General features: G+C 47.3%; 1 protein-coding gene across 3 annotated transcripts in view; it reads right to left on the reverse strand.

Annotated features, from left to right (window-relative positions):
• MECR (mitochondrial trans-2-enoyl-CoA reductase) overlaps window positions 1-6,384 on the reverse strand; it is a 32,835-nt gene extending 26,451 nt beyond the window's left edge. For 2 of the 3 annotated variants that reach the window (XM_073317445.2, XM_073317446.2), the window contains exon 1: window positions 6,160-6,383. In XM_073317445.2, the coding sequence (XP_073173546.2) occupies window positions 6,160-6,338 (179 nt within the window). In that variant the 5' untranslated portion in view covers window positions 6,339-6,383. Of the gene's footprint in view, window positions 1-6,159 lie in introns of all 3 variants that reach the window. The other variant, XM_073317444.2, reaches the window with a different exon arrangement.
• Between the last annotated feature and the right edge of the window lie 10,913 nt (window positions 6,385-17,297).

The raw sequence follows: 17,297 nt of genomic DNA on the forward strand, positions 1-17,297 counted from the left end.
AGTTTCCTTCCTTAGTGTCCCCCTTCCCAGCTCTGACACCACAGAGCCTTACCTGTGTCCCTGTTCCCATTCCCCCCCTTAGCAAAACATATTTCCAATTTCCCCACCCCCATTCCCTGTTCCCATTTCCCCCGCCGTCTTTAATTCCTGATTGACTGCAGACTATATAGTAAAACTTGAGTTCTGCTTAGCTATACTTTAACCAATCATTTTCCTGAAATTTAACTAACCAATCCTAACATATTGTAACATGATTATTTAACCAATTATATCATAGAATCATAGAATATCAGGGTTGGAAGGGACCTCAGGAGGTCATCTAGTCCAACCCCATGCTCAAAGCAGGACCAATCCCCAATTTTTGCCCCAGTTCCCTAAATGGCCCCCTCAAGGATTGAACTCACAACCCTGGGTTTAGCAGGCCAATGCTCAAACCACTGAGCTATCCCTCCCCGCAAGAGAGAGACAGAGTGATCATCCTGTCCCACCACCTTAATTAGTTTACATCCAGCAAAATTAATTATACAGCAGACAGAAACAATCACAGAACCAGACAGAGATTATACTGGCAAACAATAGGGAAATGGAGACTACAATGATAGAACAACACAGAAATGAGGATTTCACATCCCAGCTATTGATAAGTGGGTTCTTGCCAGACAGGATGCTATCAAACTAAGTTTCCTTTTACATCTTCTAGGCACTTCCCTTTCTCTGGAGGCGATGGGTATTATCAGGACAGGATTGTATTCCTAACAGCCCAATAGCACCTTACTTCAATGTGACTAGTTTGGAATGCGAGGATGTGACTACTAAACTGGGAGGAGTGGTAGAGGGCAGGGATAGGATACAGAGGGACCTAGACAAATTGGAGGATTGGGCCAAAAGAAATCTGATGAGGTTCAATAAGGATAAGTGCAAGGTCCTGCACTTAGGACGGAAGAACCCAATGCACAGCTACAGACTAGGGACCGAATGGTTAGGCAGCAGTTCTGCGGAAAAGGACCTAGGGGTGACAGTGGACGAGAAGCTGGATATGAGTCAGCAGTGTGCCCTTGTTGCCAAGAAGGCCAATGGCATTTTGGGATGTATAAGTAGGGCCATAGTGAGCAGATCGAGGGACGTGATCATCCCCCTCTATTCGACATTGGTGAGGCCTCATCTGGAGTACTGTGTCCAGTTTTAGGCCCCACACTTCAAGAAGGATGTGGATAAATTGGAGAGAGTCCAGCGAAGGGCAACAAAAATGATTAGGGGTCTGGAACACATGACTTATGAGGAGAGGCTGAGGGAACTGGGATTGTTTAGTCTGCGGAAGAGAAGAATGAGGGGGGATTTGATAGCTGCTTTCAACTACCTGAGAGGTAGTTCCAGAGAGGATGGTTCTAAACTATTCTCAGTGGTGGAAGAGGACAGGACAAGGAGTAATGGTCTCAAGTTGCAGTGGGGGAGGTTTAGGTTGGATATTAGGAAAAACTTTTTCACTTGGAGGGTGGTGAAACACTGGAATGCATTGCCTAGGGAGGTGGTGGAATCTCCTTCCTTAGAAGTTTTTAAGGTCAGGCTTGACAACGCCCTGGCTGGGATGATTTAATGGGGGATGGGTCCTGCTTTTGAGCAGGGGGTTGGACTAGATGACCTCCTGAGGTCCCTTCCAACCCTGATATTCTATGATTCTATGACCGTTCGCTTCCCAGCTTATGGCTGCCTCTGCTGCTTAGCCTAAGCACAGGGCCGCAGACGGTCACAGTAAGAGAAGGCCCTTACGCTGGCAGACAGTGATTTTTGGTTCTTTCTTTCTTTTATACCTCTATAACTAGCTAAGTGATAAGAATACACCTAAATTAGAGTAGAGGCCTTTACAGGCAGGCCTGAATATCTATATCCTAACACTCCACCCCTTTTTTTTTCTTTTGGGCTCCTCCTGCCCAGGTATCCCTGGAAAAGCACAGGACATATGGCGACACTTTTCCGGATAGGACCAAGCACCAAGGTGGAAGGTGTCGATATTCCATTTGTCCCACTGCCCCTTGTGTAGTATAGTGCCCTGCACCTTCTCTCGTACAGGCATACCACACCTATTCCAATTAGTGTTCCAGACTTCCCATTACAGTGGGCCTGAGAAGGTTGGGTCCAGGTTGTCTAGTACACTGCAGGGTGGGGAGGGCTTACTACATTACTTATAAAAAGAAAAGGGGTACTTGTGGCACCTTAAAGACTAACAAATTTATTTGAGCATAAGCTTTTGTGAGCTACAGCTCACTTCATCGAATGCATACCAATGAAGTGAGCTGTAGCTCACGAAAGCTTATGCTCAAATAAACTTGTTAGTCTCTAAGGTGCCACAAGTACTCTTTTTCTTTTTGCGAATACAAACTAACACAGCTGCTACTCTGAAACCTACATTACTTATAGGTTATCTCCATATGCAACGTAACACAAATACAGTTAGCAATACAAAATCCACAGCAACACCGAGTCCTGACCACTGCAGTAAGGTCCAACATCTGAGCCACCACCAAAACACTGCCTCTTCTCCTTCGACAGGGTCAAGATCTTGTGCGTCCAGTTGCTGGCAGTTGCAACAAGCCGCCCCTTTGCGTGTTTTTGTGTGCTTTTATCCATATCATTGAATATCCATTGAATGTTCACAGAGAAATGAGATATTGTTCAAACCAGCATAACCACTTGGTATGGAATCAGGCAGTATGGCCTGGTTTGATTATTCACAGCAATAAGATTCACAGATCCATTTGTGCACCAAAGTCCAGATAGCAGTGTGTAGATGGGTGTAGTTTGGTTATGGGCTGGTGTAAATTGTGCCCCCAGTAATATGTACATTCTCAGCAAAACAGCTTATACACAATACACCCAATTGTCCACCCCTTGCATAGGCCATTGATCCTGCTCCTCCATAGTCATAGGAGAGGGGCGCATCCAAACATCTTGTCATGTTTAAAGTGTTCAACATTCCCCTTTCAACAAAAAGAATATAAAACGTTTTAAGGAAGCCTATTAAAATCTTGATGCTCAAGAGCCTAATTCCAACATTTAAAGCCTCAGTAGGGTTAAAAAGTATAAGCCTGGTCTACACTACACTACAAAGTTTTGACAGCAAAGGTATGTCAGCTAGGAATGCGGAAAGAAAAGATCCTCTCTACCCCCAAACCAACAAAGTGATACTGGCAAAAGCCCTAGTGTACATACAGTTATCCTAGCAAAGGAGCCCTTTTGCCGTCATAGCTTATGTTGTTTGCGGAGGTGATTTAACTATGCTGGCAAGAGAACTCCTTAAGTCAGCGTAAGCTGCATCTCTATTAGCGGGCGTTGCCAGCATAGCTACGCCAGCCAAAGCATTTGTAGAGTAGACAAGCCCTTACATCAACTGCGCCCCTGCATTCATTCCATGTGTTCACAGCATCAGTCATTTTGGAGGTGGGGGATGATGTCCAAGCACCTTCTCCCTTCTCCTTTTCCATTGCTGTTGGGAGTCTGGGACCTTCAACAGAGGCTACTGGAGAGGACATTGCTGGGAACCAGGGGGCAGTGTGTGGGGTGGGGGAGAGTCATAAAGATCAGATAAAAACCTTGAAAAGATATGTTTTTTAAACTGCTTCCCTCTCCCATTTGAAGTGGAGACAGGACCACTCATTAAGATGTATGTGTCAGCCAAAAACTGAATCAAACATGCATACCATCCACCGTGATAGATTGAGTCGTATGTTCACATTAGGTGAGAAGGAGCAGTAAGATTAAAATACAGGATATAACTGCTCTCTACTGGATGGAATATGTTGGACCTGCTTCAGGGTCTCAGTTCCCCCCACTGGCTATTGGCACCATTCATTGGCTAACTTGTCCATCTGTAATCGTATGACAACTGGTTTGTATGTGTACAGCCATGGACTGTTATGAAGTACAACTGGGACACAGAGTCTGCGCTCTCTTTCACTGGGGCAAGTGCTCAGTTTGTGGACTGGAGATAATACATAGCTAGACGTAGTAATGCTGATTCCTTCGCACTCCCCACATTTTGAATTCCCCACAGAAATATAGAGAAAAAACAAAGTCGTAATTTAAAAAGCTGTACAGTTGCCAGTATGCACATGCTGTTCAAAATCACCAATAATAAAATCAAACTAAAACCAGCACAAATACCAACATCTTCAAATGGAGTTATAACTCTTGCTAGAGACCAAAATATTACATTAAAAAGTGGTGCCAAGTATCAGAGGGGTAGCCATGTTGGTCTGTATCCACAAAAACAATAAGGAGTCCAGTGGCACCCTAAAGACTAACAGATTTATTTGGGCATAAGCTTTCGTGGGTAAAAAGCCCCACTTCTTCAGATCAGATTTATTTGGGCATAAGCTTTCGGGGGTAAAATGCCCCACTTCTTCAGATCCATCTGAAGAAGTGGGACTTTTACCCACGAAAGCTTATGCCCAAATAAATCTGTTAGTCTTTAAGGTGCCACGGGACTCCTTGTTGTTTTTATTAAAAAGTGGGACTCTCAGAGGGCGGAATAAACTCCCACTGAAAATCAATTATATGATTTGGCAGTTGGCTTATACTACAAGTACGTTTTTAGTTTATATTTCCAGCTGACTCAGTAATATATTACTAGCCTCACTCAGCTAAAGATATGACAAGAATTAATACCCAATCCATAACTTCAGCTACACATCATCCAACTCCATCAAATGCTTAACTGTGGGAAATAAGGATTCCCCAGCCAAGTGTGAAAGGTCTAGGAGTTTTTAAAATGAATCAGATGAGCCACCAGTGCCTTGTGAGACTTACACAAATATTGACAATGCAATGATTGTGTCTCTAAAAAAGTGTCACCCTGTTTTGCAATCACCCTGAAAAAATTACATCCGCCTAAAAACGTTGCATTAACACACACCACCTAAAATCATGGCAATGGAAAGCAAGTAAAGATTTCTCTCTTTTTTTCTCCAATTTGTTTACTTCAGGCATTTGGCAGCACTTTGTGTATGGTCTGTTTCATTCGTATAGCCCAGTGATTTTTAACTGTGTTCTGCAGACCCCTGGGAGTCCACACACTATGTCTAAAGAAAAGGAGGACTTGTGGCACCTTAGAGATTAACCAATTTATTTGAGCATAAGCTTTCGTGAGCTACAGCTCACTTCATCGGATGCATACTGTGGAAAGTGTAGAAGATCTTTTTATACACACAAAGCATGAAAAAATACCTCCCCCACCCCACTCTCCTGCTGGTAATAGCTTATCTAAAGTGATCACTCTCCTTACAACGTGTATGATAATCAAGTTGGGCCATTTCCAGCACAAATCCAGGTTTTCTCTCCCCCACAATACACAGTGTAAGGAGAGTGGTCAGTTTAGATAAGCTATTACCAGCAGGAGAGTGGGTTTGTGTGTGTGTGGGGGGGGGGGGTGAAGAAAACCTGGATTTGTGCTGGAAATGGCCCAACTTGATTATCATACACATTGTAAGGAGAGTGGTCACTTTAGATAAGCTATTACCCCCCCACACACACACTCTACAGGGGAAACACAGGAGACCAGCCCATATGGCCAAACCAGCCGTTCTGCTAAATATCCCCCCAGCCCAGGATCTCCCTCTACCCACCCGCCTGCCTCCCCACACACCTCCTCCAGCCCTGTTCTACCCCTGCCCCCCAGCCTGGGACTCCCCCTACCTGCCCCCCAACTACCTCCTCCAGCCCTGCCCCCCAGCCTGGGACTCCCCCTACCTGCCCCCCAGCCTGGGACTCCCCCTACCTGCCCCCCAACTACCTCCTCCAGCCCTGTTCTACCCCTGCCCCCCAGCCTGGGACTCCCCCTACCTGCCCCCCAACTACCTCCTCCAGCCCTGCCCCCCAGCCTGGGACTCCCCCTACCTGCCCCCCAACTACCTCCTCCAGCCCTGCCCCCCAACTACCTCCTCCAGCCCTGCCCCCCAGCCTGAGAGTCCCCCTCTACACCTGCCCCCCTGCACATCTCCTCCGACCCTGCTATACCCCTGCCCCCCAGCATAGGACCCCCCCCAACCGCCCCCCACCTCCAGACCCGCCCCCAGCCCAGGATCCCTCTCCGCTCCCTGCCCGCCCGCCTCCCTCCAGCCCTGCCCAGGAGCCCCCAGCCCCGCGAGCCCCGCGAGCCCCCCTTACTGTAGAACCCGAGCCGGCTCCCCGTGCTGCGCATAGACCAGCGCCTGGGAGCGGGCCCGGGCCGGGGCCGGGGCCGCGGCCGCCGCCGCCGCCGCCCCCACAGCTGCCCGGGGCCGCAGGAAGGTGCCCAGGAGGGGCCGGGCCCCGCGGACCAACCCCAGCCCCTCCGCCAGCCGCATCCTGCAGCCGGTGCGACGCCCGCGCTGCCAGGCGGCCACTGCAATGCGCGTCACTGCGGGGAGCCCCGCCCCCTGCCCGGGAGGCCCCGCCCCTCGCTCCAGCTAGCCCCGCCCCTGCCCGGGAGACCCCCCGCCCCGCCCCGCCCCTCACTCCAGCTAGCCCCGCCCCCTGCCTGGGAGACCCCGCCCCTTCCCCCTCGCCTAGGTTAGCCCACCCCATTGAAAGTCACTGCGTGATTCGGATCTTGATGCTGCCAGGGCCCCCTCCCTTCTCAAGGGGACCTGAAATGGGGCCTTCCCCCCAACCCTGCTGAGGGGGGATGTTGCCTCTAGGGTGCCGGGCCCAGGCTGGGAATTGTGGGGCACCTAAGGGTGTGGATGGGCAGAAAGCAGAGATTCCCTGGGGCTAAAACCTAAGAGAGCGGCCCCCAACCCCAGTGGGGTGCAAGGCTGTGCCCTCCCAGGCACTGTAAGTTAAGCACACACTGTTGGGTGCAAAAAATCTCTGAGCCTGCCTGACAGCTCCACCGTAAGCTCCCGAAATGGGATTGCTCTGGGCTGCTTTCCTGGTTTTTCTCCCCTGTAGGAAAAGCCTGTAGGAACTGAAATGCTGTACTGCACCATCATCCCCTGTTCCTACTTTCCTGGGAGGGGATCATTGCTGCAGTTACCTACTATTGAGTGTAGTGCTGGCAATTGCATGTGGCACGGCCAGTATTACCAACCCCAAATGTTCAAAAATGAGGAGTCCGGACCTAAAGAAAAAATCATTATTTTAAAATAAATAAATATTGGGTTCTCTTTACTGGCCCTTCTGGTTTTTCAGCCTTTTGGGAGATTGTCATGCAATAACATGATTCCAGCAGCCGGGGCTGTAAGAAATACATTAAAATCATGGGACTGTTTACATTAAGAATATTTGCAAAGGTTTTGCTACACCACTGGAAATTCCCCTTCTCCTCCACAATATAAATATGCTGAACTCCTGCAATTTACTTTGGTAAATTACCTTGCCACATCAGCATAAACTCCACTAATTCAAATTATCTAGTTACATTGGCATAGCTATGCTAGTGCAAATTTCCTAGCGTAGACAGGTCTGCAGTTTCCTTGATTTCAGGGGGATACCTCATGATGCTAAGCACTAGTAAGTTTTGGTGGGATTGGGTTCTGAAGAGTTACTTTATGGCCTCAGTTTTGCACATGCTGACCACTCACAGGTCCCACTAAAGTCAGTGGAAGTTGTTTGTGTTCAGCACGTTTGAAATCAGGCCAATCCTGCCATCCTCATTCATGCACATTAGTTGAAATCAATGGGAGTTTTGCCTGAGCGAGGACTGCAGGATTAGCCTTGGATTTGCAGTGCAGATGAGCTATTGTTGCTGTTGGAATCTTTAATTGATTAATTTCCTGGCTTATTTAATAAATGAAACATCAATGCACTTCTTTGCATTAATATAAGTACATCAACACAAGCCATTTTCATGTTCCTAAATCTATTTCATGTAGCAGCAAAACTTTCCTAGGGCCAGATCCTGAGAGGCAATGAGCATCAATAACTTCCAGAGCTGAGGGTGCTCAGTACCGCACTGAATTTGGCTCTTAACAAGGAAAAACTAGGTTTGCTGCTAACAAGTGTGGCTTGTATGTAGGAAATGCTGCATACAAATGTTAATCAGATGCTTATTTAAAACAATAGATGCTTGACACAAGTGCAATAAAAAGTGCTAATAGTAATTTAATTCAGTGTTTTACATAATTCTCTTCAGGGAAAGTTCTCATTTATTCTTTATAATTAAAAGCAATTATATAGGAGGAAAAAAACCAAACCAAACCAAAACAAACCAAAACAAAACAACCCACAGGGACACTAGAATGTCTTATTTACAGATCAGCTTGTCACAACAGAACAAATAGCATTTTTAAAAATAATGTCTTATTTCATGTATAGATTTGGCTTCCAGACTAAACTGTAGAAACAAGTCAATAAATCATCAGCCTTCTCCCTCCTCCTTCTCTCAGATCAGGCTGCAAGTAAATGAGGCAAACTGCAGGCAAAATAATTTGGTGTAGACTGTAAGACCTGGGGAGCTCAGCAGGGAATACAAGGTGACCACTTTTGCTGTTGCAGCACCTCTGGGACAGTGTAAACATTTCCTGCCTGGCAGAACACTGGAGAGGAAATGAAAAAGGAGCTGAAGAAATGAAGGAGGATTTCTTGGCACTATCCAATTAAAAAATGAAAAAGCCAGGAAAGATCTGAAACTTGGCTGGGCTGGAGCATGGCTGCTCGGGTCTTTGAAGAGGTATGATCCCCGGGTTAAACATTGGCTGGGAAGGTAGCAGATCAATTACCTCGACAAGCCAAGTCTCCCAATGGTCAATTTTCCTTTGAGACTTTTCTGATTGCTCTCAATTCTGTTCCTCCAAGCTCTGGGTTTTCAGGCAACAATGTCAGCTCATTTGTACCAGCCAGCAACCTCCTTATGTCCTTTCCAAGGCCAAATGCTTTCTTGGCTTTGTTCCTCTCCCCAGTTGTCCCCCGCACACTTCCCCTGAAAACAGGATCCCGCCCCCGCATCTTGTTACCCCTTAGTCCTGGTCCGTTTCTGTGCATCCAACAACATCCTTGCTTAATGCTGAATTCAGAGCCCACCTTCTAGAGACTCCAGTGTGTAGTTGCTATTTGCCTGTTATTCATTTGTGTGCACTCCAATCCCAGATCCCATCAGTTACACAAACTGATTTGGAGCTGCTCAGGATGCATAGTGGGTTAAAATCCACATCAACTGAATGGGAAGCATCCCAAAAACTATTGGGAGAGCAGATCATTGGACCCAAAAGTCAGTCAGTTTTTCCTTGGCAAACTTCTCTTTAGTGGAAGTTTTGTCTGAGTATAAACTAATTAAAAACTGAGTAAGACCTCCAGTTTTGGGCCTAGTGGAATTGCAATGAACCAGTCAATTACCCGCAATACTGGCCAAAGCTTGAAGTACCAGCACTGGTCTATCTACCAGTGTTTGATACCACCAGCTGCATGGGAGGAAGGCGGGTCTGGCGGTTAGAGCACAGGTGATCTGGGTTCTGCCCACAGCTTTTTTACTAACTTATGGTGTGACCTTAGCCAAGTCATCTCCCTTTTCTAGGCCTCAGTTTCCTCAGATGTAAAACTGGGGTAATAAGATTTACCTGCCTCACAGGAGTGTTATGAGGTTTACTTCATGTTTGTAAAGTGTGTTGGGATCGTCAGCTAGAAGATACGAGAGAAGAGCCAAGTATTTTTGTTAAAAAGGGAAGGAACATCTTATAATTGATAGTAAGGCTTAAGAAATACCATCCAAATAAAAGATTTTGCCTGGTTCCCATGATGGACGGGGGCTGCATGGAATCAAATTACTGCAGGGGCAGAGATCAGCTATTTTAGAGGTGCCCTAGGAATAATCTCCTACTGTGCCATTGCAGGGGTTTGGATGAAAAATTGGTGCAATGAGGTGCATAGACACATGAGAGAAGCAAAGTGTTTTTCTTTATATCTTTGATGGCACTGAATTCTGAAATGCGAGCTAGCTTTTGGAAGATACCACCTATCTATGGGCTATAGAGGGGCTTGTGAGCTTTGATGGACAAAGTCAAAGGTAGGGACAGTTTCCTAATCAATGAAAGTAAGTAACCCCATCCTCACCCCCAAACCAGGTGATGACAGGAGGATATGTGGATGCATTTCTTCTCTTCTTTCCCAGTTCTCTTCCTGCCATGGCCACTGAGCAGCTGCATGACGTTGGCCAAGTCACTTTCAGTCTCCGTTTCCCCTCCCACCCTTTGCTTGTCTTAGCTCTTTAAATTGCATCTTGTTTGGGGCAGCGGCTATCTCGGACTGTGGGTTTGATCAGCACCTAATACAACGGGGGGCTGACCTCTGTTGAAACCCCTCATTATAATATTAAATGGCAGTTTGGAGTGGGCTGGTGACAGAACATCTGTCCACTAGGAGCGAGGGCCACCAACTCCTATCACCTAGGCCACTCAGCAGCAGATGGTAACAGCTTTCAGTTACTTCTGACTGGTGCCGGCTTCAAACTGCTAAAGCAGTGTAAGCCAGTGGGCCAGCTTGCCAGACAGTGCATCAAAATACTCAGTGCCCCTAGGATTACAGACCCTTTTCTTTAGGGCTTGACTTTTATGTCTCCCAAATAAGACAGTTTAACATAAATTCCACCTACAATCCACATCCTTTCCCTTGCCCCAGGGTCTCCTTCAGGAGCCTATCTACTTCCTGCAGGTCTCACTCCCCAGCCCCCTGCCTGGGAGGTAAGGGCAAGTCCCTCTACTCCCTTCTGCTGGAGCTGTCCCCCAATAGACTGGCTCCCAGCAGGGCTACACTCAGGCCCCCAGCCTGGGAACCAAGGAGAATCTCCCTGCACTCAGCCTGCCCTTTAAATCCCAGCAGGCTTGGCTCTGGGTCCCAGTCTTCTACCACGTGACCCTGGCACTCCCTTCACCTGGGAAGGTGAGCTGAGCCTGGCAGAGGGTACAACTGAACCCCAAACCCTTTAAAGGTTAGCTCACCCTGCACACCAACGTGAGAGCCTCCCTATCCCATACCTCCATCCCTGCAGCATCTGCTTTCCCAGAGTGTTATCTTCTCTTTGATATTATTGTTATTGCTGAAATGATCTTATTTGAATGGACTTAAAATACAATGAAAGAGAAAGCACTTAGCCGCTGAGCGATATCATTACCACCAGCCTTTTCAAACCCCTCCGACTGCTTTTGATTTAGGAGATATTTTTGCCCAGACTATACTGCAGCCTTTTCAATTTAGTGCTTTTCTTTTACTATGCCAGTTTGTTTCCTTAGTGGCAGTTAGTTTTGTGGGAGAAGGTCATCCCACTGGCCCTGCCTGTGCCAGGCACCCCCTGTAGAAAGTTCAATGAAGGGGGCTGCTAGCAGTAGACTCCCCCTTGGATCTACCTCTGGAGGAGTGAGGTGGGGGATGCTGTTTCTTTCCTGAGTAGCCAGCAAATAGATGGACCCACTCTGAGCCAATGCCCCCAGTCTGAACGCATGTCTCACTTTGGGGAGGTTTGGGCTTCCTTATGGCCCAAATCAAACGCCAGATCAAAACCACCCTGAACATTTTTGTGGCCAAAATGTGGTTCCAAACTGGGAGAACTCTGGCTCATTTCTATAAGGAGCATGCTGATGCCAGTGTGCAGTTTCAGGGTCCAGTCCTGCATCCATGGGGAGTTTGGCCGGTGACATGAATGGCAAAGGCAGCAGGCCCCTCATGGGGTAGGAGAGAGAATAAAACAATTGCAAAGGTCTAGCCAGCCAGATCTTCATCCACAGCTGTGGTTTTGTGCCAGCCCTGCTAGGTACATCCAGATCCATTGTCCGGGAGGGAGTAGCTGATCCTAAACAAGGAGAAAGGCAAGAGCAATAAGACATGGATTTTAAATCCTGCCACTGAGTTCTTCACTGCAGTGTGCCAGGGTGGATGATAATAATAACTGTGATGGGTCCGCAAAGCAGGGGGCTACAGCTCCCATCAGCTGCTTCCCCACTGCACTTCCCTGGCCAGGCAAGGTCCTGAGCCAGAAGGTGGCCAGGCTCTGGGAGTGGGAGCCACATGGCAACAGGGAAGCCTCTGGAGCTGTGGCCAGAGCCACATGTGGAACAGGCTGTGAGTGCCGGTCATCAATGCTGGGTGCAGGTGTAACCCACACACCTCCTGGGTGTGGTGTTCTGTCCCCTCTAGTGGCACCAAGACCACTTAGTGAGCCATTAATGAGTCTGCCATGCAGCCTTAGCTAACAGCCAGTTGGCTTTTAGCTCATGCAGTAGAGGCTCATGCACTAAGCTCCAGAGGTCCCAGGTTCGATCCGACCTGCTGACGACCAGGGTCTGTGGGCATTACACAGGTCTGTGTATGCCTTATGGGGGAGCAGTAACAGCTGGGCAGGGGGCCAGCGCAAAGGGGCTCCAATGAGAAACACTGACTGAGCCTGGCTGGGAAACCCCCAAATGCTTTAATTTGCTTGCTGGGGATGGGACTGGAGAGGGTAGCCCACACACTGGGCCTGAAGAATCGTGACTCCGACGGGGCTGCCCCAGAGACCCAAACTGGAAACACTGCTGCTTACTTTGAACTGTAACTGTTAAGCCTCTGTGTATCTAGGATATTTGCAACCTTCTCTTTCTGGCCAGCTCTACTAAAAACCTTTCCCTTGGCTATGTCTGAGTGGTTATTGGGATCCACCAGGGCTAGTGCCTACAAGGTCTAGCTACTGAAGTACCTACAGTGCTTGTCTCTGAGATGCAGGGCATGTTACTGGCACCCTAGGGGGTGTGGGGTGCAGAGCCACCACAATAATGACATAATGAATAATGTCTTACATGAATTTAATCTAGCTCAAGCTCACACTGAAAGGCCTCCCACCCCAGTTCATCCAGCTGCAAAATAGGTACCTGATCCTTCGGGTTAGAGCAGTCAAGGGAATTGGATGTGATGCTGGATTGTGAAACTAACGTGCTTTAACCATGTCAGCCCAATGAGCTCAGGGTACGCCTACCCTTAAAGCGCTGCTGTATTGCTTTAATGAAGACGCTCTACGCAGATGGGACAGAGCTCTGTCCCGTCAGCATAGTTAATCCACCTCCCTGAGAGATGGTAGCTATATCAGCAGGAGAAGCTCTCCCGCCGACATAGCACTATCTGCATGGGGGCTTAGGTTGGTATAATTACGTCACTCAAGGGTATGGATTTTTCACACCCCAGAGCGATGTAGTTATACTGATCTAGGTCTGTACTGTAGACCTGGCCTCAGGGGAACTTTGATTTCATTCCAAAGGATGCCAAGGCACTTTCCACACTCTAGATACAGGAATCATTACAACCATCACTGCCCTGCAGCCACCTCTGGGGTGGAACAGAGGCAGCTGCATGGACAACAGGCATAGAGAGAAAGGACAGGGAATGCTGGTTAATTAGGAAACATAGAGCCGAGTAACTTGTGCTGAAGAGAGCCAAGAGCAGACTGCTTGGGAGAATCATATGATTAAACATTCTCTTGTTCTGCGTTCTGCAATAGCTTGGATGAAGCTTGGCAAAACTCTTATTGACTCTACCGGGGCCAGGATTTCACCTTGAATATTTACCATGTTATGATCCTTACGCTGATGAGATGAGTTTCAGCCAAAGGGGTGTTTTATTAAACCCTTGAGACCCATGTCTCCTCTTACATCAATTTCTTATCTGTGTAACTCTGCTGACATCATGGAGTTTGTCCTGATTTACACCAGAATCAGGAGCCGGATGAGGGGAAACCCCAAGTCTGAATCTAGAGCCTTATAGATTAGAACCTCATAGATCCTGTATTTTTATTAAAAAGAAAAGGAGGACTTGTGGCACCTTAGAGACTAACCAATTTATTAGAGCATAAGCTAATAAATTGGTTAGTCTCTAAGGTGCCACAAGTCCTCCTTTTCTTTTTGCGAATACAGACTAACACGGCTGCTACTCTGAAACCTGTATTTTTATTAAGACCCATGTCTTTGAAACCCAGCTGGAATATAGCTGTCTTTGCTTAAATGGTTGTCTGGTGCGCATGTGTGTCTGGAGAGGGGATCTGTGTGCATGCATGTATATGCACCATGTGTGAACATACGTGTCTGGGGGTCAACGTCACAAGGACACACAGACGCAGCAAGAAAAGGATCATGACTCAGCGGATCCATAGAATGGGCTGTGGCCCCCTAGGGGGACAGAGGAGAGGGGCTCCCTCAGGTTGCAGGACAGCAAAGTTTCCTTGTATCCTATGGCACATAACTAAGGCGGTAAGGAAATCATGAGCCGGGACTTTGTTGTGGAAACTGCAACTTTAACACACACGGGCAGCTTTTTAAAGTGACTGCAAATCTGAGTGGCGCTCTGACCCCTGTGCCGGGTTGCCATGCCACTCACTCACCGGGCTGCTATGCCACCCACTCAAATTTGGCCTGGTCACCTCTCCATCAGGACAGAGGGGCGGCTGGGCCAACTTTGAGGGAGTGGCACTGTTACCAGGCACCCTCAAATTTGGCCCGGCACCAAAACCACAGTTGTGACAAATGGTGGCCACAACTTTTGAACCAAAAAAAATCACAAATGGTCTTGCACATGTCAGGGCTGGTCTAGGTTTCCTTGGTCCTGCCTCAGCACAGGGGGCTGGACTCGATAACCTCTCTAGCTCCCTTCCAGCCTGACATGTCAGTGATTCTATAACCACTTTTCTCATTGTAAATACGTTACAGCTCATTAGTCGCATGCTTGTCAGACTGAAAAGTAGGTGACAAGAGCTACCCTAAAGCAGTGACAGCGTTGACAGAACTTCTGCTAGAGAATCAGAATGATACTTGAGGAGCAAAATTTGCCAGACAAGTGTTTTGGCTAAATGCTTCCTTTGCACTGTTATGCCGTCTGCAGAATTTCATGTCTGCAGATTTCCAGCTGAGTGGGTTGGGTTTGAAGTACCGAATTGCATTGAAAACCCACCTTGATTCCAAACCACAGGTCAGAGAAACAACCTGCTTAGTATGTTAAGTACATAAAAGTAAAGATAGGTTTGGAGAGCTGTATATTAGCATCCTAAAGGTTAGTTAAACAATTTCAGTTGTGAATCCAGTTCCCTCCACTTCTGTTCAGCGTGCAACAGGAACACAACATCTTTGCTCTGCGCAGTCCCAGCCTGCTTGTCTCCCCACCATCCCGCTGAATGTGGCTCAGAGATCTCATGCGCAGTTTCCTCTGCTTGCAGGAGATAAGTTCTGTGCTTGCTCAGCTACTGCACCGTTTCTCTTGATCTGGCCCCAAGGAAAGTTTGGCGGCGCTTGAAAGCCCTGTGCAGAGCCCCTGTGTTCTGAGGTTTCTTTTTGCAGGGTGTGAGTTTTGTCTGTGAGCTTAGAAGGCTGGGCACATTGCAGGTACGCGCAGAGCGTGTGCATATTAACAATGAGTCCAATGCAAAACACCCCCAGCTTTGAGGGAGTTTGATATCTGGACCCGGATCTGGGCCCTAATTCCAGAAATGACCCCCATTGTTCCAGAGGGCTGAATTAAAACCCTGGATCCAAACACCCTAAACTTTGAGGTGTTTGTACTCTGGAATCTGGACCCAAATTTTGTGAAGTGCATGTCCACAGCTGACCGTCTGAGCTGCACACATATACATATGTCCTGTGGATGCTGACGCACAGCTAGCTGTACCATGCCGATATGCCTGTACACTGCTAAGAAGGTAATAGCACTCCATCACTGTAGCTCACATGCAGCCTTGCAATTTTATCACCAGCCCCTAATGCCTACAGGGTTCTGAAAGCCCCAGCTCCTGCACCCAGCATCTCAGCTTTCATTGTTCTAAAAAGAGGAAGTTGCTGGCCCTCCTGGTTATGGAGAAAAGCCTGAAACCGTGACCTGAGTCTGACAGGAAGCTTATAAACCAAGAAGTCAAATAAAAAGAATCCACATTTTATTATTATTTTTTAAATTTAAAGATTTTTAAGCCAGCCTCATGACTTCTGGGGACAGACTTAGGGACTTTGAATGCTAGGAGTTGGCAATACTTCACATGACCCTGGCCGACCGTTTGGCTTGTGCTTGGCAATCCAAGGAGGTATTTCACATCCATTTAGAAAGTAACACGAAATGATTCTGAACAAACTGGCCCTCTCCACCCACTCTACAGTTGGCTGCCTCCCTTTAAGTAGCAGTCCTGTTTTAACACCTTTTGGCTATGTCTAAACTGCACACCTCTTGTGGTGGTGTGTCAGGTACGTGTAGCTACACATGTGAAAAGCAGGCTGCGTCCACACTATGTTGTGTAGCTACATGCATCACTGAAAGGCTCTGGTAAGGGGAGGTAGCGGAGAAAGGCTTGGCAGAGGGGAATTTCCGGAGGCATTCCTTACTGCCTTCCCTCCCCAGAGACTTACCCTGCTCCCTGAAGTGGGGAAAAGCTCCAGCATTGGGGAGGCAGCAGGAAACTTCGCCGCTAAAGAGAGCTCCTGGAGTCAGGTGATTACATCAGACTCCCAGCTTTCACTGGAACGAAATGTACATTTCTAGCCTTCCTGGTTGCAGAGAAAAGCTTGAAAACATGAACCCTAGAAGCCCAAAATTCAGAAGGCAAATAAAAAAGAATTCCAAATGCTGGTAGCTACACCCCTTGTGAAGGGTTTTATTTTTAGAGTTCTGGGACAGCTCTCTCCCAGCAGGATGCCATGACCACACAGCCACATTAAAGCCCAGCCGCAGCAGTGCTTTAGAGTTGCCAGTGTAGGCTAGCCCTTAGTTGTTTGCTTTTGTTTATACTAACTCCAACGACTGACTAACTTTGTGGAGAAAAGAAGTCACTGCGAAAAATTCAAACATCTCCACCTCTTCGATATACATCCTAATAGATTCTCCATCAGATCTAGACTTAACCTGGCTGATATTTCTACAATTTAAAAAAATCATAAAAATAATAAATCAATCATCTTGCAGACCTTCTTTGTACACCATAAAGATTCAAACAGAGGCACAAGCCCAGATTAAAAACAAAATTATTTGCAGAGATCCTAATAAGGATTTTTCTGCTCCTCTGGTGATATTTGAAGGAAGCAAGAGGCTGGTTCTAAAGGGGAAACAGAAAAATTAACTCTACACAAAGTGCTGTCAAAGTTATATGGTAAACAAACTGGGTAGGAAAGGGAAAAATAACTTTTCTCACTCCCTCTTTTCAGTTACATAAAACGTAGGTGTCATTCATAACAAGAGTAAGAGTAAACAATTTTCAGACACAAATGTGATTTTCAAGTTGAAGGTATCCCTTTAAGTAGCAGACCAACCTTGCAAAGTAAAATGAATAACTAAATTATTCCTCCCATGTCCCACTATCACGAGATGGGCAAGTATTTTTTGTGACTGGTCTAGTCAATTTT

This window comes from Lepidochelys kempii, chromosome 19 (assembly GCF_965140285.1).
Source record: "Lepidochelys kempii isolate rLepKem1 chromosome 19, rLepKem1.hap1, whole genome shotgun sequence".
Lineage (NCBI taxonomy): Eukaryota > Metazoa > Chordata > Testudines > Cheloniidae > Lepidochelys > Lepidochelys kempii.